The 26,643-nt window shown below is 35.1% G+C and overlaps 2 protein-coding genes across 5 annotated transcripts in view; one reads left to right on the forward strand and one right to left on the reverse strand.

Annotated features, from left to right (window-relative positions):
• LOC101887825 (G protein alpha o subunit) overlaps positions 1 to 26,643 on the reverse strand; it is a 142,253-nt gene that overhangs the window by 11,663 nt on the left and 103,947 nt on the right. The window lies entirely within an intron of this gene.
• LOC101887655 (probable cytochrome P450 49a1) overlaps positions 5,729 to 26,643 on the forward strand; it is a 34,645-nt gene continuing 13,730 nt past the window's right edge. The window contains exons 1-5 of one of the 3 annotated variants that reach the window (XM_020037459.2): positions 5,735 to 5,882; positions 6,584 to 6,720; positions 13,685 to 14,037; positions 14,233 to 14,348; positions 18,041 to 18,206. In XM_020037459.2, the coding sequence (XP_019893018.1) occupies positions 13,868 to 14,037; positions 14,233 to 14,348; positions 18,041 to 18,206 (452 nt within the window). In that variant the 5' untranslated portion in view covers positions 5,735 to 5,882; positions 6,584 to 6,720; positions 13,685 to 13,867. Of the gene's footprint in view, positions 5,883 to 6,583; positions 6,721 to 13,684; positions 14,038 to 14,232; positions 14,349 to 18,040; positions 18,207 to 26,643 lie in introns of all 3 variants that reach the window. The other 2 variants (XM_011294884.3, XM_011294822.3) reach the window with 2 other exon arrangements.

Below are 26,643 nucleotides of genomic sequence, written 5' to 3' on the forward strand. Positions count from 1 at the left end.
TCTGAACATATCCAAAATTAATAATAATAAATACAGATTCTACCCCATTTTCATTGAGGTCAAAGCTCTGGTACATAACCAAATAAACTCAATTTTGTATTGAAATCCAAACAGTTTTTCAAATCTCATGCATTGTTTATTCCTAAGTCATCACGTCCCTTAAATATTATCTTAGATTCGATTCAATCAAAATGTACATAAATGTCACCGCCATTTATGTGTTGAGAAATCAAATGAGATCATTGAAGTTATGCTGTTATAAATGAGCCTCAAGAAACCTTTAGTAGGAAACAACATTGCATAAAAGTGGGTAATCTTATACGAAAATCAATGAATAAACGATTAAAACAATAAAAATAACACTGCCTCCTCTATTCGAAAAGTAGTAATAGCGTGTAATTAACGGGACTTAATGTAGTCCCATTAATTAGGCCTTAATACGAATTGTGTGGCACAATAGTTAACGAAACAAGAAAATAGAATTTTAGTAGATGCATAATTTTGAGTGGGGTCCAATGTAGCCAAATATACCTACATAAAATACTCCGTTCGGGACAAAAATTTACTTTGGATTTTCAATACGGAACGACGTGTCGGTATAATGTATTCTATAGCTGATCAAGGAATATAAATATACAATTTACCATTGGTCTATAAAGAAAACTCGTGCCAAATGCCTTCATATATCCCAAAATTCAGGATATGTGTGTGAATTTGAATTACTGAGTCACTGAGAGTGTACAAATTTCTAATGAGAACATTTACTCAGTATGGTATGGTACACATTAGCAAACATATATCTAAAATTCGACAAAAGATTTGATTGATATTAATCTGAGGTTGGATTTCAAGTTTTCTTGGGAAAACTTCTTCTAATTAATCGTGGCTTAACAATCATTATAGATATGTTCGCTTAAATTGCTCCAAACAAATTGATAACAACATAATGTAAATATTTTTTTATAAGACGATAGATCAAAAACAGTTGTTGTATAACCCCCCCCCCCCCCCAAAAAAAAAAAAAAAAAAAACTTCCACATCCCTTTCATTTCTCACAAAAAAATCTCTCATTGTCCCACTTTCTGGTAAAAGTTGTTCTTTTAGAGCGAATTTATTCTTTCCCTCTTTTACTAGGTTTACTATTAAAAAATAAGAACAACAAATTATTATTGCATCACTTAAATCACATAAATTCCATCTGGCTCATCTTCTTATATCAACAACATTGTGACATGCACAGTAAAATGATAACATTAGAAGTGTTCGCCGCCCGCACTAAAAAAAATATAACTTCCACATTCCTTTCATTTCCCACAACATATCTCTCATCGTCCCTCTCTCTCATTTTTCATAACAATACTCTCTGCCACCATGCATATCTCATTATAATGATTTTGTATTATTTTGCAGTCAAACATAACAATAACAATTAAGTTCTTTACTCTAAATCATATATTTCCGGTTGTAGGGTTTTTATAAGCCTTTGACTCGATGTATCGGAGGAAACAGTGCACTAAGAAGTGTACATACTAGATCAACAAAACGTTTAAATAAATTTGTTTTGACAATGTGGCCATTTACTATGACAGTAATTGATATTTGACTTTGCCTTGTCACTTGCCAATTAAGTTGGTCGCATTGTTGTCTTCTCTCGTCTCTCTCTCTCTATCTAGTGTTTATTCGGATAAAGATGACAAATGGGACGCTTTGATGGGGATTTAGATGGCTTAAGAAGAATTAGCTTATTTGTGAGGCATTTCAATTAGAAATGTCACGATAAAGAGCCAAGTGAGGGAAATTTAAACAATATCAAAATAAAAGTAATAGAATATAAATAGAATCATTACAATCAAAAGAAATGAAATGAAGATTTGAAGCCAGTAAAATATTTTTAATTGGTTTAAAATTATGCTATGTTTATATTGAAATTCTCGTTCAAAATTATACTATTGTGGCATATAAGACTGTAGGGTCTGTGTTTCTAGCTGGAGTCGGAGAGTAAGTCGTGTGCCAATCATATCTGTTATTAGAGTAAAGTCATTTTTCGTCTTTTAATGTAGTCAAAGAATTCGGCTCTGGTACAAGAAATTAATGGGAAATGGCCTGATAGTAAGGTAACTTAGCCTGTAGGAAAATATTCGTCAAATATTTTTTACTATATCAATTAAATGTAGCCTAAGATAATTATTGCAATTTCACATAAAAAAAATTTTCACATTTTCAAATTTATATATTGCAAAATGTTCATTATTTAAAGATTTCTTAACAATTTGAGACAAATGAAATATTTCCCCCCTGCATTTACAACACATTTTTAACTGACAAATATTAGGAAATTTTGATTTCAGTTTAAAAATTTTCATTGTTTTGAAAGAGGAAAAATTGCCCAAACACAATTTGACGTTGGCTCATGTTAACAAAGAAATCATGAGTTACCAATATTTTATGGTGGCGACTTGGAAGCAAAAAAAAGTTTGTGTGGGGGGAAGAGGCGAAGTGTTTTACCATCTAACCAACCAACCACCAGTAATGCTTGGTTGAATCCATCGTAGTCCATCATAATAATAAAAAAAACTAAATTGAATTGTTTTGATGCCGTTGATCTACTGTGGGTTGACCAATTCAATTTCAAAATTTCTTTCTATTGCACAAATGAGATTTTACAAAAACAAAAATACGTTTTTAGGCCCACCAAAAAACAAAAAATTTCGCACTTTTTCGATTATTTACAATTTGTTAATATTTTTTTATATTTGTCTTGCTAATAAATAGTAATTATGTTCACAACTTTATTATACTTTAGTTGCTTTATTTTAAAAATTTGTAAAAATGACCTGTCATGTTTGAAAAATATATTTTATCAATATTGCCAGAGGCTATAACATGTTTTGTAATTTGTATGAGATTGTACGCAACATTTTGATAGAATTAATCGTGACTGCGGTGGTGGGTATCCCAAGGTCGACTAAATGACCTATTATGCAATTTTTCTTCGACTTTCTTTCCGTATTTATTTTATTTTTGATTATTTCCGAATATGATGTACAGTGCATTTATTCTTTACATTTTCGTCTAAATCAATTATTTTCTTCCTGTTTATTCCTTACTTTTTCGAAGTAGAAGACTTATTTGGCCTCAAAGGTCTAAATCATTTAACATCTATCTGTGGCGTCTTCTTCTTGCTGCAATAAGACAGTGGTATGTACTGTGAAATGATACCATCAAAATTAATAACTGTTGGCATTTATCTCACATCAAAATATAACTCTTTCCCGCCATGAGAACGTCATTCTTGGAGACATCTTAAGCATCAACTGAGTTATTTTTATAAACTAGCAATTATATTAGTCGAAAAATCGCGAACCTAGAAACTATTTTTAAAGTAATGGACCTATGAGAATTTCGTTATATTTTGTACAAATATATTTAAAACTAAACATTTTCTTAAAACCTTATGGTACATTTTGTTGCTTAAATTAATATGAAACAACATATTAAGGCACGAATGACTACATTTTGTGCTATGATTGATACCCACTCCAAAAGTCCATTATTTACTAAACATATTTTGAAAAGAAAAAAAAATTGGAATATTATGAATAGAATAGACAAATATTTGATACTCAAGACCTACATAAGCGCTAAGTACTCCTACCCCACAAACATACATATTTCGAATTTTATATAAGATCATCGCTCTCCCATCATTGTTTTACAGACAGTTTAGTGTAGAATGCACAATTTCAACTACATTTATTTCCTAACTGAAAACTAACGCGCACACATACACACACAACAATTTCCCAAACATGAATATGAAATTATAACAATTTTCCGTTCGCAAGATAATAATACATAATGGATGTTGTTCGAATAACAATAGTTTCCTCAAACAGAGTTGCCATAACATAATTGTCATAACTGGTAAATCATGACAAGATGTATTCATTATACTCTCTCTCTTTCTTTCTCTTTGGCATGGTTATGATTTGTTCAGAGATGGGTTGCTTGAAATGGCAAACAATTGTTAAAAGAGGTAAGATTTAAGTGAGTCTATTGAGGATATTGTACATAAAAGTGGACAGATAAATATTATTTATAACATGTTGAAATATTTCAGATCTTATAGAAAAAATATTAAATATAATTAAAAAATAAAATAATTGATAACACTGAGTAGAGACTAATGACACCAATTTCTATTCATTGGAATCCAAACTATCAAATTACAGTCAATTCGACTAAAGTTTTACGGTAAACAAGTAAAAAAATTAAGTTCGGCCAGGCCGAAAATTTAATACCTTCCACCTTTGGGTAAAGAAAACATATTTGAATTCAAACGTGTTCCACTTTAAACTACAAATACCAGTAAGACCGTTTGGATAATGCAGTTAAAGTTTCCAAAAAACCATAAAGAGTGTGAAGCTGTACCAAAGTGGGGACCTCTATAAAAATGTTATACTTCAATAATTTCCTACCCAATATTCTTGGAACAATTTCGTAGGGTATATGTGACCAGGATTATCAAAATACCGAAATTCCGTGGGTATCGTTATATGTGCGCTATAGGAAAACGTTTACCTAAATATTCAATGTTCCGCCACCGGAACTAAAACCTATTATGACCTACAAATACCAATTGATACAATTATCGAAATACCGAATATCGGGAGGTACCATTATATGGGGGATATACAAAAACGTGGACCTATATATACAATGTTTCGCCACCCTAGCTAGAATCCATTGCGAACTATAAATACTAATTTTTCGAAAAAAACTTGGAAAAATCACCAAAATACCGAATATCGGGAGGTACCTTTATGTGGGGGCTATACCAAAACGTGGACCGGTACATCTGATTTTCAATACCAACCATCATAGACACAATACAAATTGTTCTACGTTAAATAAAGTGGCCTGTATCAGACAAAAGGATGTCGCTAAAATGACTTAGAATTTTATGCTGATCATGTATATATATACTTTATGGGGTCTGCGACGAATATTCAGGGATGATACAAACGGAATGACAAAGTTAGTATACCCTCCTTTTCCAGATGGAGGGTATACAAATAATAAAATAAAACAATTTCCGTTGGCTCACTTCAAAATAGCCATATTTCTCTTAATTCGGTCGAAAATGTAAGCTAAAAAATCGAAATTCCGGATATCAAAATCGAAATTAAAGTGGAACACGTTTGATGTAAATAAACACAAACAATTAATGTAAACAAAAACACGGTCATACAAAACAATTTTTTTTAATTTTAATATCTAATCAATTATTTCTAATCAAAAAAGTCTTTTAAACTACTTCTGTTGTCGAAGATAATGCACGTTTCTTCTTCTTATTTTATATATGTAAACACAAGATCCATCCCCGCAAATATCTCCATTGACATCATAAATGGAGAGAAAGAGAGAGAGTAGTTGCATGAATTGATCACAAGAGCTTGACAAATTGTGACATGCTTCGCTGGAGAAATGTCAGGTTGAATATGAGAGAGAGATTGGCGCTTTTTCCCTTGTGTTCATATGTGTTTGTGTGTAGGTTTGTCTTTAACCAAATCTAAGCTTAACTTAGAGTTATTTTTTTTATTTGGTGGTAACCAATACAAGTAAACAATTAACAAAATGTTGTTAATTCACACATTTAGACACTCACACACATTGAGCCAACTCAAAACTATGAAGTATAAGTTAAGACGGCCATTGAGACGAGAGTTTAGTTTAAAGTATATCCGTTAACGGCGAACAACAAACGTTGAAATATAAGTGGCTTAATTTTGGAAATAACGGCTTAAACGGGCGCGTAAAATATCTCTCCTAAGGATTTCAGCAGAATTCAGTGGATTTTGTGTTTAATTATGTGAACATATGTAAGTGTGTGTGGTAAAAAAAAACGAAACTAGAGCATTCAGTCTGTCAAATAGCAAACAAAGAAAATCCATTGCATTAAAAAAAAAGAAAACTTGGCAAATTTAATTTCATTTTTTAAACAAAGTTTCGGAAAAGTAGAATGCAAAAAAGGAACGCAATCGGAAAAGTTATGATAAATCCATGTGGAAACTTTTGAGCAAATAAAAATTCAAAGCACTTCAGACAGAAAAAAAAATAAAAAAAGGAAAAAGAAGAGTACATTTTGTGTGAATATTTTATGATTTGTGCAGTCAGTCAGTCATACATTCATCAGCCAGCCGCCAGACATCAAATGCCGCCTTCTTGTGGAAATAAGTGTAAATCAACATCATCACCACACATCTACACCGGTATCTGTGGCAAGGCTAGGCAATCCAGTGAAAAGTGGAAAATTTGTTTTAATTCATTTGAAAAAGCAAATTAGTAGTGTTGTGCCGCTCCGCTCCACCGAAAGCCATAACTTTCTTTGGAAAACACAATTTCAAATACCTACAGTTTGTAAATGCAAATGTAGTTTTATGCCAGTTTGGCGTGCTTGTTATTCAAAACAAAAGTAAATCCAATCCCATAAAAAAATAAATAAATATAATTAAATTGAGGAAAATAAATCCAACAACATCATAAAAAATAATTAAAGTCAATTTCTTTTCCACCAAACCAGAGAAAAAAACACATCATCATCTGGAATAAATTTCACCCAATCTCGACATCTTAAGAAAAATAGGAGTGTTACAGCCGCAGATAGACAAACTTCAACAGCACACGTGCGATTTTTGAAAAGTCGACACCAAAGGAATTGTAAGTTTTTCCATTAAGTTTTGCAAAATGCCAATGCGAGATGTTTGTTTGCTCACAACAAACAAAAAAGATTTTGCAAAACTTTGCATAAATGTCAGTGCATTTTGAATAAATGTTTGTAAATCTAGCATAAATGGCAGTATAAACAAGCATGTGATTTATTTGGAGAATTAAGTAAGTTTGGAAAAAATAGGAAAACAAAGAGAAAAAGGCGTAACTTTCGATTAATTCCTCAGCCAAAAAGCCTTAAAGTATTGGAAAAATGTCGCAAATTGTTGTTTACCAAAAAGTCGAATTGTTACACAGTACAAAAATATTTGTCTTCGAAACATTTCAAATATTTTCTATAATGATTAAATATTAAATTAAATTGATTAAATATTTTTCTCAACTCAAGTTTCTTGTAGAGGGGTCTGTATTGGAACATTTGGGCGCCAACTTCGCTTTAATAAAATGTGGTCGTTTTTTTCTCTAATTTAGGAGAAGACAAGTAAAAATGCGCTGAAAAATGTAAATATTTCATTTTGGGCCAAATTCCCAAAATTTTTGCATAGCGCTGCACCCTACAACACATGTTCCAATTCTAATAAATAATAATACATTTTAGGTCTGACTGGTAACTTTTCCTGCAGAAATTGTCCAGCTACTTCATTCTGAGAGAGTGTAAGGTAGTTCTACTCTCTTTCGCAAGACAACTGTTAAAAGTAAACAGATGGCTTTCCTCGCCAAAAATTGCAAATAATCAGCTGAGTTGTGAAAGGAAAACAATTTGTCTGCCATAAAAATAACCGAACTCGGAAAAAATTTAGTATTTTATTAAAAATAATGAAGAAAATGGGTAAAAAATGTCCGATTTTTCAACTTTGTTCTCCAAAAAAAAAACATCACTGGATACTCTAAAAGTAAGAGGAAGAATAGTTGCAAGCATAGATGGACAAAAAAAGGAGATATTCTTAAGAGAATTTTGAAATAACCTTCCTGCATTGAATCATTATTAATTTCATATTTTTTGAGCAAAACTATAATCAAAATAAGGTAAAAATTACTGTAACGCTACTGTGCATACTTTCCCATCCATGGTTGCAAGTGATTGCAAGACAAAATGTGACTGCAACTTTTTTTAGAATTGGTTCGAGGTTTTAAAATTTGCGAAGAGTTTTTGCGTTATTAAAACAATATATCTTTAACTTGTCTCTAAATCAAAGGAAGTTTACTATAGTTAGTGTCAATAAAGATCGTTAGTGTGTACCGCACTTTAGCCATCAGTTATACCAAATCAAGTCATCTTCTCTTTTAGTCTATGGCAAAGTTCTCTCATCCCTCTCTTGATGAACAAAAACTAGTTAAGAGGCCCTGGCTTTCCATATATTAATTTCATTGCAATTTCTAACTTATTTTCGACTTTCAATAACGTTTTTATAAATAATACCAATGAAATTGCTTCTTTTATATGTTTTTTTTTATCATACTTGTGAGAAAATTACAGTTTTTTTCTCTCTGCTTTGTGTCTATACAACTTTCCGAAAACACTTTCGTGAATTCTCTCATTCAGTTCTCTGTTCTCTATGAATGAAGTCTCCATTATTGTTATATTTGTTATATTTGTTTGTTTTGTCATTGTTGAAGGTTTAATCAGTTGATTGCTTATGTCTGGAGTAACCCCCCTTTAGAATACCTTCTAATTGTATTCTTGATACATTAAAAACACAATTGAAAAATATTACAATGTAACTCTCAGAGAGAATCTTCTACATGCTGTAAGAGAAAATAACAGGTGTTTCGATTGATCTATTATCGATGGCAGAATCGATAGAATTGTACAAAGTAAAGTGCGGTACACATTATGAAACATGAATTAATACCATTGAACTTTAATTACATTACTTTTTTTGTTATTTTTAAGGAATCGCTTTGTTCAAATGAAATTAATTCATAAATAATAGAAACAATTTTAGATGTACGAAATCAATAACTTGATAATATCCCATGTTAATGGGAGGAAAATAATAAGAAATTAAACTTTAATTAATTGTAATTGACGAAATCCAGAAATATTTTAATGCCCAAAAGACTGATATTTTTTTTAATATTTCCTAAGTTTTTTCCTTTTTTTCTTTCCATAAATTTTAAAGCACCTATATTTTGCATTACAAAAACTCCCTTTATTTATACGTTATCAGAGATTTGACCATTATTCCTCTATGTGTTTATCACTTGACCTTCGTCTGCAACGAACATTATAACGTTCTTTAATTAAACATAAACTTTTATTTTTTTACCAAACATTATCGCTATGACATTTTTGTATGAACGCGAACCCATGTTTTGTTTTTGTGGCACGAAAAAATTATGGCTAATTATGCCGCTCACTTGTGGCTAATTAACACTTTATGGTTACGGATTTATGTCCGTAGTTTTGTTAATGTCACACCTAAGCTAGGAGCTACTACGATTTTTTTCCAAGAATTTGCACATTATTACTCCACATACAAAGCGCTTAAGCTTTAGGTAAACTAAAAGCGTAAACAAAATGAGCTAACTTTTTAATGACTTCTAGTTTTTTATTTGCAAAAATACTTAAAAAAAAGTTTTGTGACTTTTTCCGTAATATAATTAAAAGGAATTAATATTTGCAACTTTTTTGTTGTTTCTTTTTTCTTCTTCAAAACATGTTCAAGTGTTAACTATATTTGTTTTTAATTAACTATTAAATTAAGCTAAATATGTTTAAAGCTGATAAAATGCATCCGCGTTTGATTTTATCGAACAAGAGTTAATGAATAAATAAAACCTATTGGAACAGAGCTAGGGGGCACCAGCAAGTTCGATCGTGGATACCACACTTCAGCCATACTCGCATCAACACAGCTGTTGGGATAAAGAACTGTCAAATCAATTTTAAAATTGACAATTTAGATTGAAAGATTATTCAAATTAGTAAAAATTATTGAAAAATGCCTATAAAAATCTACTTATTTTTGAAAAAAAAAAACATTTTTAACATTTTGACATATCAATGTCCCTTGTATTCTTCTACCATGGTAGTACGTTTCTAGTTTCCCATTTTTTGAAGAATATCTGCAATATAGCTGGTACTTTATTTTAACTGTCATCGACATTGTCTACCATGTAAAAATAACACTCATGCAAATCCATCTTTCATTTTGCTCCAAACAAATCTAATCTCCCTCCAAAAAAAAAAAATCTCCCTCAAAAAAAAAAAAAAAACTCTGTCTCAATTAAAAAGTTTCTTTGGCTTTACATGCCAGCACTTCCGTTCCGCTAGACAGCTATGGGTTTTGTCGAAAAAAAATTAACAGTTTAACTCAAATTTAATTACATTCATCACCAAAGCAACAAATTCAATTTTTTTTCTACTTCGCAAACAAACACACGCACACACAGAGATAGAGACACAACAAAACTACAAACATAAATTTGCGCAGTTATTTTGGGTTTTGTTGTTATTGTTGTGGGTTGTCACTTCAAGGTTTTCTGTACAGTGGTTATATAATTAAATTCAAGGACTCTTGTAATTCGCCATGGTTGTTAGTTTACTATTATTTTTGTACTTTAATGGAACGGATTTGAAATTAATTTTTTTCACAACTAAATATCCGTGTCACTTTTGGTTAAAGGGAAATTTAATCAGAAATAACTCAAAATAGGTAAATGGTATTCGAGGAGTCTCCTAAATGGCAGTCTCGTAAAGAAATCAGATTATCTTTGCACATTTTATGCCCTAAACTATTTTCAAATTATTATATAATTATTAAATATTAACTAGATTTTTCAAAAAAATTGATATTTATTCTTAAACAAATTGAGACAAAACAAAGCTGAACACGTCAACTTAATAAAAAATCACAAATTTTGAAATAGAAAAATTAAATAAAAACAGTTCACTTTTCTTTCAGGAATTGCCCAGGAGCTTCTTTCTGAGAGAGAGAGAGTATTATTATTCTCTTTTGCAAGAAAACTGTAAAAAGTAAGCAAAGGAAATCCCTGCATAAACTTGCAAACAATCAGCTGATTTGTTCAAAAAAAGAAGGAATGAAGCAAAAATTAAAAATTACCCTTAAATAGGCTTCCGATTTCCAAAATAAAGACATTTTAAAATATCTTGCTCAATATATGAATAAGAAGAAGAACTACAAGTGATTGCAAGTAGCAACTTGTCCCAGTAAGAATTTGCAAACTCTCAGTAAAAGAACTGTACAAATTTCTCTCTCGAATTGTTCTCTTTTGCAGACCTTTTGCGTTAATAGACGACTTTCAATAATAATTTGCCACAATTGTTAAAAATGTTTGGGTAACCAGACAGATCTGTTTTTCCCATAGAATCCCAACAGTACTCCCACTTTTTTCCATTTTTTGGTAAATACCGTTATTTTGCCAATAAATATTTTTTTGGGAATAAGATCTGAGACTGTAATTCCTCCTTCAACTATGATTTTTTTTTAACAATTTCTGTGTTCTCTTCAACCCATGATATTAAAAGTACCTAGTAATTGAGCAAAGTAAATAAAGTCTCCAAAGCAGCAGGTAAACTGCAAATTTAGGAATACGTAGATCGACTTTTGATAAAATGGCTTTAGCTATTAAAAGGTCTTAAGTAGAGTACACACTGTTATATTTACATGACAGAATTGTGAAAAATATCACAACTTGCCAGTGAAACCGTACATTTTTCCAGAGTTAAGGTGGAGATACATAAAGCGCTTATTTGGCTGGCTTAAATCATCAACTGGCTTCTTCGGAAATGAACAAAGGAGCCTAGGGCCAAAATCGAACTAAGTCAACCAAAAACTCCTTTGTTCCTCAACGAAGAAGCCAGCCGATGACTTAAGGCAGCCAAATAAGCGGTTTTTGTATTCCCACCTTTATCAGGAAACCACAAAAATATTTTCATGGTTTTTCGAGACTCAGTTGTGTCATGTTCGTTGGTTTGTTAAGTGTGAACCAAACAGTGTGACTCCCTGGCCTCCAGCTCGTCTATAAAGACTCCCCGGTCTCCAGCTCGTCTATATAGAATCACTGACATCCAGCTCTTCTATATAGAATCCCTGGCATTCAGGTCGTCTATATATAGACGCCCAGGCCTCTCAGCTCGTCTATATGGAGTCCCTGGCCTCCCAGCTCGTCTATTTGGACTTTCTGGCCACCAGCTCGTCTATAAAGACTCCCTGGCCATCAGCTCTTCTATATAGACTCCCTGGCCTCCAGCTCGTCTATATAGACTCCCAGGCCTCCAGCTCGTCTATATAGACTCCCAGGCCTCCAGCTCGTCTATATAGACTCCCAGGCCTCTAGCTCGTCTATATAGACTCCCTGGCCTCCAGCTCGTCTATATGGACTCCCTGGCCTCCAGCTCGTCTATATAGACTCTCTGGTCATCCAGCTCTTCTATTTAGACTCTCTGGTCATCCAGCTCTTCTATAAAGACTCCCTGGCCTTTAGCTCGTCTATATAGACTCCCTGGCCTTTAGCTTGTCTATATAGACTCCCTGGCCTTTAGCTCGTCTATGTAGACTCCCTGGACTTCAGCTCGTCTATATGGGCTCACTGGCCTCCAGCTCGTCTGTATAGACTCTCTGGTCATCCAGCTCTTCTATATAGACTCTCTGGTCATCCAGCTCTTCTATATAGACTCCCAGGCCTCCAGCTCGTCTATATAGACTCCCTGGCCTCCAGCACGTCTTTATAGACTCCCAGGCCTCCAGCTCGTCTATATAGACTCCTAGGCCCCAAGCTCGTCTATATAGACTCTTCTATATAGACTCCCTGGCCTTCAGCTCGTCTATAGAGACTCCCTGGCCTTCAGCTCGTCTATAGAGACTCCCTGGCCTTCAGCTCGTCTATAGAGGCTCCCTGGCCTTCAGCTCGTCTATAGAGACTCCCTGGCCTTCAGCTCGTCTATAGAGACTCCCTGGCCTTCAGCTCGTCTATATAGACTCTCTGGCCTCCAACTCGTCTATATAGACTCTCTGGCCTCCAACTCGTCTATATGGACTCTTTGACCTCCAGCTGGACTCTCTGGATTCCAGCCCGTCGATACTTGATTTAAAATTACATTCAAAGGTGATAGTGTATACTCTACCTAAAATTGGACTTTCGCCCGTTAAGTTTTTAAATTTTATAAAAATTGTTTTTCGATACGGAGTTGGCACTAAGTGATAATAGACTTTTGAATTCTTCGGCTGCAAAATATCATAAACTTGAAAAAAAAAATGAGTCAAATTATCATAAATTTCAACTAATGTTCCCATATAGGTACTTCTAATATTGCGAACATTGTGAGGGGTAGGGTAATGTAAAGTAAAGTAATATGGATACTACGAACATCCCAACAAACCGGACTAATCGATATTTGATTTAAAATTATCGTCAAAAATGATAGTGTGTACCCTACTTCACATTTGACTTTCAACTGTTTTAATTCTTAAGTTTTATAAAAACAGCTTTTTGAGGTGAAGTAGGACCAAAAGGATTACCGAGTTTAGAATTTCAAAAAGGCAAAATATCAAATGGAAAAAATATTTCGGATTCTTAGAATTCAAATTTCAACTAATGTTCCCACACACGTACTTTTAATATTTCGCACCTTGTGATGCTTCCTTTTATTACTGTTTTGTAATACCTTGTAAATATATTTACTACTACAGCTGTGATTATAAATAATTTAACATTTAATGCTTTTTCGTGGATACATCCCCATCCACTTCGTTTCCACTATCCCCACAGACTTACTTTATGTTTTATTGCCACCCAAACGTGTTAGGGGATCATCATAAAATATGAATGACACCGACAGCGAGAGAGAGAGAGATAATAAATGACAAAATGCAACATCATAGCTTATTCCGCACAATGTAATTCATCATAAAATACGGCTTGTACATCTTCTTCGTTCAATATTTTATGGATAACAAGAAAACTTTTTGTTTTTGTTTCTTTCCCACAGTCATTTGAAATTCGCTCATAAAACTGAAACTGAAAACCAAACGCACGAAAGAACAACCCACAGCTTTGTTTTTGTGAATTCATCAGCAGCAGCCAGCCACTTATCTTGATTGGAATCTTGAATAACTTAGAAAGTTTGTAGAGAAGCAACAGCAGCCGCAGCAGCAACAACAACGTTACGAAAATGTCAAATTTACGCACCACAGCAACGTCACTGGTCAAACGCACCTCTTTTTCGGCAGCCGTTATAACACCGCCACTGGAACCCCCGCACCAACCACAAAGTCAATTTCCGGCAACGCATCATCCTCCACAAAGCACTGGCAAGAAATTGGAGAAATCTCATGAAATCAAGTGAGTAGTAGTTATTATTTGAGAGGGAGAGAGAGAATTGGAGAGAAATTGCAAAACAGCACGAGAACATCAATTGTTTTTCGATTGTAATGTCAAACGTTGTTGTTGGTGTTCCATAAAAATAATTGCCCTTGCCACCACCACTATCTGACTAATTAAAATTACCTTCTCTTCTTTCTCCCTTCTATTTATTAGCAGCAATCACAGCAGCGAGACAATCAAAAATGCAAATGTCCGTTCCTATGATGAAGTACCTGGACCCTGGGGTCTGCCATTCATTGGCAATTCTTGGCGTTTTGCCCCGCTCATAGGTAAGTAGGTGGGTTGAATTATGACGCAAAGATCTAGGTAATTTTGTGCTGAGGTTGAAGGAAGAGGAGGAGGGGAAGTGTAGCGAAAACTATTACACAATAACGCATAATTAAAACAACAACAACAACAGCAGTAACAGCAAGTAGCAAGCATGCTATAAAGCCCAATACCACGCCGGAACACAAGCCATCATGACACGCAATGTGCCACAAAATTGCGGTCTTTGTGGCGATCGTGATGGTGGTATTTCCAATAAAACACATTTTTGTTGGCCTTATGGAAAAAATGTTTTTTTTTTTTTTTTTAATAGAAATTCAATTAAATTTATAAAATAAAAAATATTTCAATCCGGCAAAATTTATTTTCCAAAAAAAATCGTTACTGAAGTTTTTTTTTCAAAACTCATTAAGGAAATGGACCCTGTTTCATATGGGGACTTCCCCTATGGGTTTAAAAAAATCTTCAGGCTCAGTTTATTTAAAAAGCTCGTCTTTATAGACTCTCTGGCCTTCAGCTCACCTATATGGACTACCTGGCATCCAGCTCGTCTGTATAGACTCCCTGGCCTTCAGCTCGTCTGTACAGACTCTCAGGCCACCCAGCTCGTCCATATAGACTTCCTGGCCTCCAGCCCCTCTATATAGACTCCCTGGCTTCCAGCTCGTCTATATAGACTCCCTGGCCTCCAGCTTGTCTATATAGACTCCCTGGCTTCCAGCTCGTCTATATAGACTCCCTGGCCTCCAACTCGTCTATATAGACTCCCTGGCCTCCAACTCGTCTATATAGACTCCCTGGCCTCCAGCTCGTCTATATGGACTCCCTGGCCTCTAGCGCGTCTATATGGACTTCCTGGCCTCCAGCTCGTCTACATGGACTTCCTGGCCTCCAGCTCGTCTATATGGACACCCTGACCTCTAGCGCGTCTATATTGACTTCCTGGCCTCCAACTCGTCTATATGGACTCCCTGGCCTCCAGCTCGTCTATAAAGACTCCCTGGCCTCCGGCTCGTCTATAAAGACTCCCTGGGCTCCGGCTCGTCTATAAAGACTCCCTGGCCTCCGGCTCGTCTATAAAGACTCCCTGGCCTCCGGCTCGTCTATATGGACTCCTTGGTCTTCAGATCGCTTATATAGACTCCCTGGCCTCAAGCCCGTCAATATGAACTCCCTGGACTCCAGATAGTCTATATAGACTCCCTGGCCTCCAGCTCGTCTATAGGGATTACCTGGCATCCAGCTCGTCGATAGAGATTCCCTGGCCTTCAGCTTGCCTATAAAGACTCCCTGGCCTTCAGCTTGTCTATAAAGACTCCCTGGCCTCCAGCTCGTCTATAAAGACTTGCTGGCCATCAGCTCGTCTATATGGACTCCTGGCCATTAGCTCGTCTATATGAACTGCCTGGCCTCCAGCTCGTCTATATGGACTCCCAGGACCTCCAGCTTGTCTACATCGACTTCCTGGCATCCAGCTCGTCTATATAGACTCCCTAGTATCCAGCTCGTCCATATAGACTCCCTGGCCTTCAGCTCGTCCATATAGACTCCCTGGCGTCCACCTCGTCTATAAAGACTCCCTGGCCTCCAGCTCGTCCATATAGACTCCCTGGTCTCCAGCTCGTCTATATCGACTCCCTGACCCTCCAGCTCGTCTATAAAGACTCCCTGGCCTCCAGCTCGTCCATATAGACTCCTTGGCGTCCACCTCGTCTATAAAGACTCCCTGGCCTCCAGCTCGTCTATAAAGACTCCCTGGCCTTCACCGCGTCCATATAGACTCCCTGGCCTCCAGCTCGTCTATAAAGACTCCCTGGCCTCCAGCTCGTCTATAAAGACTCCCTGTCCTCCAGCTCGTCTATATGGACTCCCTGGCCACGCAGCTCGTCTACATAGTCTCCCTGGCCACGCAGCTCGTCTACATAGACTCCCTGGCCTCCAGCTCGTCTATATGGACTCCCGGGCCTCCAGCTGGTCTACTTAGACCCCCTGGCTTTCATCTCGTCTATGTAGACTCCCTGGCCTCTAGCTCTTCTACATAGACCGCCTGGCCTCCAGCTCGTCAATATGGACTCCCTGGCCTACAACTTCTCTATATAGACTCCCTGACCTTCAGCTCATTTATATAGACCCCCTTGCCCCTAGTTCGATTATATAGACTCCTTGGCCACCAGCTCGTCTACAAGGAGAGGAATTTATTTTTCGTTAGGGAGAAAAGCTCTGAATTTTCTACAAGAAGCCTTCGTTTGAGAAGAGATCTTGATTTTATAACGCAAAGAAGGGTTGGTCTAATGTTGTGTAGAATTTTTGTTGTAGTTGGCAGAAAAAAAATCTTTTTTCTAAAAATATTTCAGATTTTTGCTTGGCAGACAATTTCATTTTTTAAAAGTAAAACCCTTCTTTAGATGAATCTCTTACGCCTCAATAGAAGATTTTTGGGTCTTTAAAAATGTTAAGGTTGTTTATTTAGATTTTCTATAAAAACAAAATCCAATAAAATTCCCAAAAAATACGCAATTAGAATTTTACGAATGATAAATCATGCTTCGAAAATGATAGTGTCACATCCACGCAGCTAGGGAATGTTAGCGTGTTGTTGATCTTTCCGGAGTCCAAAATAAATTAATTAGATGTAAATTAATTTCATTCAAATGAAATGCCTATGAAAGCTGGATAGGTTATAGGTCTAAACATGCTTTGTCATGTTACCAACGAACACGCAATTTACGAATATTGAAATACGCAGCACGCATAGATGAGATAAAAAAAAACACAGACGTGTTTCATCCAAAGTATTTTGAACTCAATTTCAATTCTCTTACAAAATAAGACCATTTTAATAAAATTATGATTTTCAAAAAAAAAAAAAAAAAAAAAAAAAAAAAAATCAAGCTTTGTTTATGAATATCGATCGAAATGCAAATTAAACGCATAAACTAATCTGCGGAATGGGTTTATTCGCATTGTTTCTGTTCATAAACATGAATGCGCAATAAAATAGCAAAAAATAAAATTCTTTTCGTTCCCATATTTTATAATATTTTATTCTTAATAGAGTGCGGTAATTTAGGTAGATCAATGAACTACGGGACTCAACGCTGTCAGTATTGGAGAGTTTCCTCAAATCGGTGATTTTTATTTTAATTTTGGCACAAAGATGTTGACTAGCCTAGGCTTAGGAATTATATGGGGAATTATTTTAAAGTAGCTCATATTCTGTATTTATTATCTATTTTCATACCTCCCTCACGGGCAGAATGATACTTACGGCAACTGTAATTGTCCGATGTAAATCAGGGACTTTTAGGGGATTTTGATGGGAGTTTTCGACAAAAAAGGGGTGTTTGGGAATTAAACAATGGGAATTTGGGGATAATATGCTGAGAAACACCGGTAACGCTGTTAGGACTGGATTTATTCTCATTTTTTCACAGAGAGATGAGAAAGAGAGCGAACTTTGCTAAAAAATTCTGACATCGAAGGAAATACAATAAACAAAGTACAGGTGTTCTCTCCCCATTTTTATTTGCCATTGATTTACAGGAGAGAGAGAGAGATAGATAGAGAGAACATATATTGTGGACAAGGCTGGTATAGAGAGAATTTCTTGAGAGAGATTTTTTATATTTCTCTTTCTCTCTCTTCCCCTTTGAAAGCATTTATGTTTACATTGTTTTTTTTTTCTTAATTTCAGGCCACTATAAAATCAGTGACCTGGACAAGGTAATGAAGGAGCTGCACATCAATTATGGCAAAATCGCCAAAGTTGGAGGACTAATTGGCCATCCTGATTTGCTGTTCGTTTTCGATGGCGATGAAATACGAAATATATTCAAGAAAGAGGAAGCAATGCCACATAGGTGAGTAACTGAGTATCCAAAAACCAGTAAAGAAAGTCTTAAAATCGGGCGGGGCAACGATATTTGGGGAAATAATGGGTGAGAAAAAACTGCAACAAAGTCAAACGCCATAATTTTTACATTTTTTCTTAAATTTCATGAATGAAAGCAAAAAATGTCGGAAATAGCATCCAATCTTAGAATAAGTTTAGATTTGTTCGGTCACCTTTGGCACGAATTATGGTCTTCATACGGCCAATGAAACCGTCACACGTTGCCCAAAAAAATGTTGCTCTGCGGTATTTTGGCCCGTTCCCGGCGAAGCGCTTGCTTGAGGTGATCGACACTTTGGTATTTTTTAGTGACAACCTTGTTTTCCAACAAAACTCCAGACACACTAGTCCTACGGATTGGTATCCGGAAATTTTTGTATCCATTGTGAGGAACCTCATTTTGTAACCATGGGGCTGGGTCCTGTTGAAATGTCCAAGGTCTGCAGCCAAAATGTTTGCGTGCCCAAGGCTTTAATACACCCTCCAGAATATTTTCGCGATAATATTCAACATTTATTCTGATGCCCTAGGTCGATTAATACCGAAGGTGCACATTTTCAGCTGACCTCTTTGGCATGTAAACACGATCACTTTGTTTACAAACTGCTGGACAACGAATGTTTTCTCATCGGAGAGAGAGAGAAAAAACCAAATTCGCCAGTTCACCACTTTCGGCCAAGCGAAGCAACTCTGTAGCTCTTTTGAGTCTAGTTTCTTTCTGTTGCGGTGTAAGTTCTTGCACTTTTTGGAATTTCAATGGCTTTACCCCGAGCTCATTTTGCAATATTTGCCGAATGAAATATTGCGATATGTTCAACTCACAAGCCATTTTTCGGCCTTCTTTACTTTTCGAAGCATTTCTGCTGATGTTGCTGTTTTCTTCCGTCCACTTCCTTGACGTCGCTACCAGTGAGGAGATTTCTTACATTTTTAGGGGAGGTTTTATTGCGTTTTTAGAGATCCACTCTCTATGGTCTTCTATGAGAGAAGTAAACTCTCTCCGGGAACTTATTTGAGATTTTAATGCTCTTCAAAGAGTTGATTTATTTTATCTGCGGATCTAAAATCTTGTATATATTGGGAAAGATATTCTATTTTCTTAATTTGATCCTGAGTCATAAAATTCCAATATGAAATATTTAAAAACTAAATTGGGATAAGGGCAAGAGAACTTAATTTCTCATCAACATATTAATACAAACGTTGCCATTCATAGCTTCCGAAATTGTTTGTGTAAACAAAAACTTTTTTAATAACAAGTTTCATTTTTTGTGGTTTTGGATTTTTAAAAGATTCCAGAACTACAAGAAAATAATGCCTATTTCCATAGTGTGAATGTATGTGTTTCTTTTTATCTCACCTAGTGATTTGGTTAACAAATTAAGTTTTTTTATTTACAAAACGATACCACGAAATTGACTATGTTTTTTTTTTAAATTTTGAAAAAAAATGTGAATATAAAGACGTAATTTTGACATCATTATAACAATTTATAAAATCATTCATATTAAATTTTTATGCAAATCTTTTTTTTGGTTACATTTCAAAATATGTTATTAAAAAACAGGGCTGAATGAAAAGTTCCGGGTTGATTTAGAACCCAATTAGCAAAAAAACAACATTTGAATACGGGGATTTTTTTTCTTTGGCTTAGAACATAATAGCCATCTTTGAAAAATTCCATTGAAAAACAAAAGGTTATTCGGGAGCAAAATAATGGCAATTTTGTTATTGATAAAAAAACAATAAATTTACAAAATTAAAAACAACTATAAATTATTGAAAGCCTATGGAAATTTTTCTAAAATTTTTTTTATGAGTTTCAGAGGCCTGTGAAATTTTCCAGAAGATTGTATGGATCACAGATGCGCCATAAAAATGTTTTCAAAAATTAAAATTTTATAGGTCTCAAAGGCCTATGGAAAACTTCCTTTAAAAATGTGTATTCCCACGGGGCTTATAACAATTTTTTCCTATAATATTTTATGGGTCTCAGGGGCTATAAAAAATCAGCAAATTAACCAAAGTAAAATAACTTGTGATCTTTTATAAAAACTGATGATCCTCAAATGTTCTAATTTGTATACCCTCAGCCATATGACTAGAGGGGTTATATATCATTTGATACGGCCAAAACATGCCACATCGAAATAACGGGTTTAGACCCTAAGACTATTTGAACTAAATATGTTTCAGGACATTTTGAGTCTAACTAGCGATGTCTGTCCGTCTGTCTGGCTGGCTGGTGCACACGATAACTCTCGAAGGGAGTATACGATTTGGTCCTAACTTGGTACATCGTAATATTATTATCAAACATAGATGGAGTTCGGAGATGGGCAATATCGGTTCACTCCTTTTGGTACCTCCCCCACAAAATGACAAGATTTTCAAAGAAAATATTTTACTGCACAGAAAAAAGAAAGAATAATCCGATTTTGCTCCAACTTTGCAAATCTTAATATTTGCATCAGTGCTAGTTCAGGTGCGAAAATGGACAATATCGGTCCAGGCTATCAAGTACCTCCCCCACAAACGGTCACAATTTTGATTGATTATAAATATTATAAATTGTGATGTAAGAGTCCGATTGTCTTCAAATTACACACATCGCAATATTTTTATTAGCCCAAGGTCTGGTGTGAAGATGAGATATATCGGTCTACTCCTTCTGGTACCTACCCCACAAAGGGCCAAAAATTTTGAATATTCATGGAGCTCATGGAACACGAAATTAACATCCGACTCCATTCAAACTTGGTACGTCTCAATATTTCTATTAACACAAGATCTGTTACAACGATGGTAGAGATCGGACCATTTCTTTTGGTATCTCCCCCACAAAGGGTTAAAATTTTGAATAACCAAAACGATCATAAAATCCGTGATAAGCATCCGGCTCTCTTCAAATTACACACATCACAATATTTTTATTAACCCATGGTCTGGTGTGAAAATGAAATATATCGGTCTACTCCTTCTGGTACCTCCCCCCCAAAGGGTCAACATTTTGAATATACATGTACTTCCCCCACAAAGGGCCAACATTTTGAATATTCATGAAGCTCATAAAATTCGAAATTAACATCCGAGTCCATTCAGACTTGATACATCTCAATATTTCTATCAACACCCCACAAGGGGCCAACTTTTTGAATATTCATGAAGCTCATAAAATTCGAAATTAACATCCGAGTCCATTCAGACTTGGTACATCTCAATATTTCTATCAGCACAAGATCTGTTATAACGATGGTAGAGATCGGACCATTTCTTCTGGTACCTTATAAGGTTTTTTTTTATGAAAATTCATGATTCTCGGATGTTAAATAATTTTTTTTCTATACTTTAAAATTCTGCAAAACCTGGAAACGTTTGTTGGGTTTTTTAAAAATTGTCTATAAAATATTCCTTAAATTTTGTAAATCACATTTTTTTTCTGTTTTTAAAACATCCGCCAAAAATCATCAAAGCATTTATTATGTGGACATATTCAAAGTGCTAAATGCCCGCACACAACACTTTCACTGATGCATTGCGCGTCATTAGGTAAGAGAGATGGTTTCAAGGTTATTAAGTGGTTTGTTTGTTTGTTTGCCGGCAGCACAACAAAAAAGCGTTTTGGTTTATTTACCAAAACTATTGGCAGAAATTAGCTTTATGGTGTTATTTTGCAAAATTTTTTGCATGAAAATATTCTTGGTCTAAACCCCCAAAATAAATATTTATTTAAACAATTAGCATGTTGGCTTTTTAATTACCAAAAGAAAAAAGAGGCAGCAAAACGTGTTTTAGAAAAAAAAAGATATTGCAATGTAAACACATGTCTACGTTACGTTTTGCAATGTTAGGCTAACTGGCCTGCCTGCCTGCCGTCAACTACTGTCATTGGCAAATAAATTCCCAGTCAGTAATGCAACAAAACAAACGGATGCTTTGTCTATGTGTCTGTCTCATTTGTGTTTTTCTCATGGTGAGGCTCTTCTCAATAATAATCCATACATGCCATGAGAAGCAGGGAGAACATGTTGTTGTTTGTTTATCCTCCACATTTCTCCTGTCTGTTTTGTCAGTATTTCACCTTTTGTTTTCAATTTTCAAGGAGATTGACTGAGTAATGATTCTGTGGTTTGCATGCAAAAGAAATGAGGGTGAGAGATGGGAGGAGAGAGAGAGAGTGTAATGTGTACTTGTGTTTTTGTTTTCCCTCACAACACACACACACAGAGTGAAATGACGTCAAATTGCTGTTGATAAAGGCTCTGTGTGGCTTTGGCCAGCAAAACGACCATGAATGAATGGGAAAGGACGTATAGAAGGATGGATGGATGAATGGAAGGATGCCTGCAAATTGTTGCAAAATACCAAAGAGGACCAGACATCAATGATGTGGCTGCTCTTCGGGGTAACAGTAATGCATGTGGTCTTGCATAAACACCTTTAATTGCAAGATTTAGACATTGAGATTATTTAGTGAGAGGGAGAGAGAGGAGAATAATAAATAAGACATATGGCATATTTGTGGCCAAATATGACAATTTTGGGGGTGGGAGAAATAAAAGCCACAATATGAGTGTTTATTTTCAAAAATGAGTGTAAAAAATGTTACTTAACTCCAACGGAAAAATAATATTTTGCAGGCCTTGAAGTGCAACGAAACAAATTTTTAAAAATTATGTAGACTTCAGAAACATAGGAAAAAATCTAAAAAATTTTGAGGAATTTCCATAAAATGTCAAGAATTTTTTTGTAAAAAATTGTGGGAATCCGAGAACTAAGAAAATGTTTCTTTATAAAATTGGTGGCTCGCAATGGTCTAAGAAAGTTTTTTTTATCTCCTTAGATATATGGCTACAGAGGGTATATACTTCATCGAAATAACGGTTTTAGACCTTAGGTCTCGTTGGACAAAAATCTGTTTCAGGACATATGGAGTCGATCTAGGGTTTTCCTCCTTTCGCCTATCTGGCTGGTGCGCATGATAACTCGCGAAGTGAGTATCCAATTTGGTACAAACTTGGGACATCGTAATATTATTATCAAACTTAGATCGAGTTCGGAGATGGGCAATATTGATCCACTCATTCTGGTACCTCTTCCAAAAAAACATTTTCGCAGAAAATAATTTGCCTTATAGAACAAGAAATGATGATTCGATTTTGTGTAAACTTTGCAAATCTCATTATTTTTATTTGTCCTAGGTGAGGTGCGAAAATGGGTAATATTCTACTATTCTATCGGGTACCTCCCTCACAAAGAGTCAAAACATGGAATATTTATAACTCTTATAAAATGTGAAAAAGTAGTCAGATTGTGAGGTGCGAAAAAGGAAAAAAATCGACCCACTCTATCAAGTACCTCCCTCACAAAGGTTTAAGATTTTGAATGATTATAATTGTTATAAAATGTGAAATAATAGTCCGATTGTCTTCAAATTTCGCACCCCTCAACATTTCTATCAACACAAGATGTGGTATGAAAAATAGGTATAACGGACCACTTCTTCTGGTTCCTTCCCCACAACGGGCCAAAATTTTGAATAACCATAACATTTATAAAATGCAAGAAGAGCCTCCGATTCATTTCAAACTTGACATATCCTAATATTTCTACCAACACAAGGTCCTGTACGAAAATGGGATATATCGGTCCACTCCTTCCGATACCTCCCTCACAAAGGGGTTACAATTTTGAATAATCTTAACGCTTATTAAATGATAAAGAAGAGTCCGAATGTTTTAAAATTTGACACATCTCAATATTTCTATCAACATAAGATCTGGTATGAAAAACGGATAGAACGGACCACTTCTTCTGGTACCTGCCCCACAATGGGTCAATATTTCGAATAATTAAAACGCTCATTAAATACGAAATAAACATCCGATTCTCTTCAAATTTTGCACATCCAAATATTTCTTTCAACTTAAGATGTGGTGTGAAAATGGTAGATATCGGACCACTCCTTCTGGTACCTCCCTCAATAATGGGTCAACATTTCGAATAGCTAAAACGCTCATAAAAAACGAAATAAGCATCCAATTATTTTCAAAATTTCACACATCCTAATATTTCTTCCAACACATTATCTGATGGGAAGGTGGAATAAATCGGACCACTCCTTCTGGCACCTCCCCCACAAAGGGGTCAACATTTTGAATAACTAAAATGCTCACAAAATACGAAATAAGCATTCGATTCTCTTCAAATTTCGCACATCCAAATATTTCTTTCAACTTAAGATGTGGTGTGAAAATGGCGGATATCGGACCACTCCTTCTGTTACCTCCCCCAATAATGGGTCAAAATTTTTGAATAATTATATCTCCTAGAAAATACGAAATAAGCAACCGATTATTTTCAAATTTCGCACACCCAAATACTTCTTCCAACACAAGACCTGGTGTAAAGATGGAGTATATCGGACCACTCCTTCTAGTACCTCCCCCAACAATGGATCATAATTTCGAAAAAGCTAAAGCGCTCTTAAAATACGAAATAAGCATTCGATTCTCTTCAAATTTCATTCATTCTAATATTTCTACTAAGCCAAGATTTGGTGTGAAAATTGTAGATATGGGATCACTCCTTCTAGTACCTCCCCCACAAAAGTGTTAAAACTTTGAAAAATTATATCTCTCATAAAATATGAAATAAGCATCCGATTCTCTTTAAATTTCACACATCGTAATATTTCTTCCAACACATTATCTGACGAGAAGATATAATAAATCGGGCCAATCCTTCTGGTACCTCCCCCACAATGGGTCTAAATTTCGAAAAACTAAAACGCTCATAAAATACTAAGTAAGCATCTGATTCTCTTCAAATTTCACTCATTCCAATATTTTTACTAGCTCAAGATCTGATATGAAAATGGTAGATATCGGAACACTCCTTCTGGTACCTCCCCCACAAATGTTTCAAATTTTAAATAATTATATCTCTCATAGGTTACGGAACAAGTCAGATATTGTTTTAAAATTTGGTATATCCAAATATTTTCTTCAACAATAGATCTGTTGTGAATCTACCTTGAAATTACCAAAAATATTTAAAATAAATCAAGAAGTTTTTTTATGTATATTTAAAATCAACTCAAATCGCCTTTTTCAGTTGTTTAGACAATTAAAAGCAAAAAACGCAAAGACCAAAAAAATACAATAAAATAAATATGTGCGAATATGCCTTCAAACGCCTATCCCATTTTTCTTTATTTGAAATTCAAACACTCTACACGCTTTAAGAGCTGCTGATTGTTTATCTTCAGATGCTTCTTTTGTTTGCGCGGCGGCATCTCAAAATCTTGGAGATAACCAAAACCAAAAATGCTCATGATGTTGGATATGTACAAAGCAGTCAAGTTAAGCCAAGCTAATTCCAGAATGGCTGTTTATGGCTGACACACACACACACACATCTCCGACAACAGGAACAACAACAAAACTATTCAACCACACAACTTATGTTAATTTCAAATATCTAAATCCAACCAAAACTATTTTATCGACAATTCGTATGCAAATCAAATCTCCCAAAAATGACATTTTGTCGCCCAATAACCTGACAGATTGAATTCAATTAATGTAAATTTTCTTCCAGTTTTGTTGTTTCTTTCTTCTCTTTCGTGGCCATGAAATCAAAAATAGCACGTGGGAATGCAGCTCAGGGCTGCATTGACTATTTTTTTGGGGGAAGTCAATTGGGTGAAGAGAGGGGGGGGGGCTTGTTCTCAGAAACAAGTTACAAAAGTAAACTGGGCCAGTGAGGCCAAAAATAGAAATAATTTTGAAGAAAGGAGAAGATGAACTCCCCCTCTTGCAGTAGTGAGGTAGGTTGGGTTATTTATATTTTTGAAAAAAAAAAAATGAAATGTTTGAAAGTAAAATTTGACATTGAGTTGTAAAAGAAAAACTTTGTTTGTTATTACGTTTTTCCTGCTTTTATTACTGCCAGTCAGTCAGTAAGCTATCAGGATGGATGGCGCCAGCCAGCTGTTCAATTTCCCTCAGCTGTAGAGAAGATGGCATTGCGTGTCACTATTCTTGGAAATAGGTTCGTTACGAAAAAAAGAATTTTATGTTTCAATAAAATTTTGTTGTTTACAGAATTGGTTCTGGAAGTTTAAAAGGATAAAGAAGACAGTATTTTGAAAAAAACACAATTTTTGTAAGCCTCCAGAGACCTACAAAATTTCTATAGAAAAAATTTTCGTAGGCCTTGGAGACCTACAACATTTTTATAGAAAAAATTTTCGTAGGCTTCGGAGACCTACAAAGTTTCTATAGAAAAATTTTCATAGGTGTCTAGAGACCTACAAAATTTCTATAGGAAATTTTTCGTAGGTCTCCTACAAAATTTCTATAAGAAATTTTTCGTAGGTCTCTCGGAGACCTACAAAATTT

This window comes from Musca domestica, unplaced genomic scaffold (genome assembly GCF_030504385.1).
Source record: "Musca domestica strain aabys unplaced genomic scaffold, Musca_domestica.polishedcontigs.V.1.1 8, whole genome shotgun sequence".
In the NCBI taxonomy this organism is placed as follows: Eukaryota; Metazoa; Arthropoda; class Insecta; order Diptera; family Muscidae; genus Musca; species Musca domestica.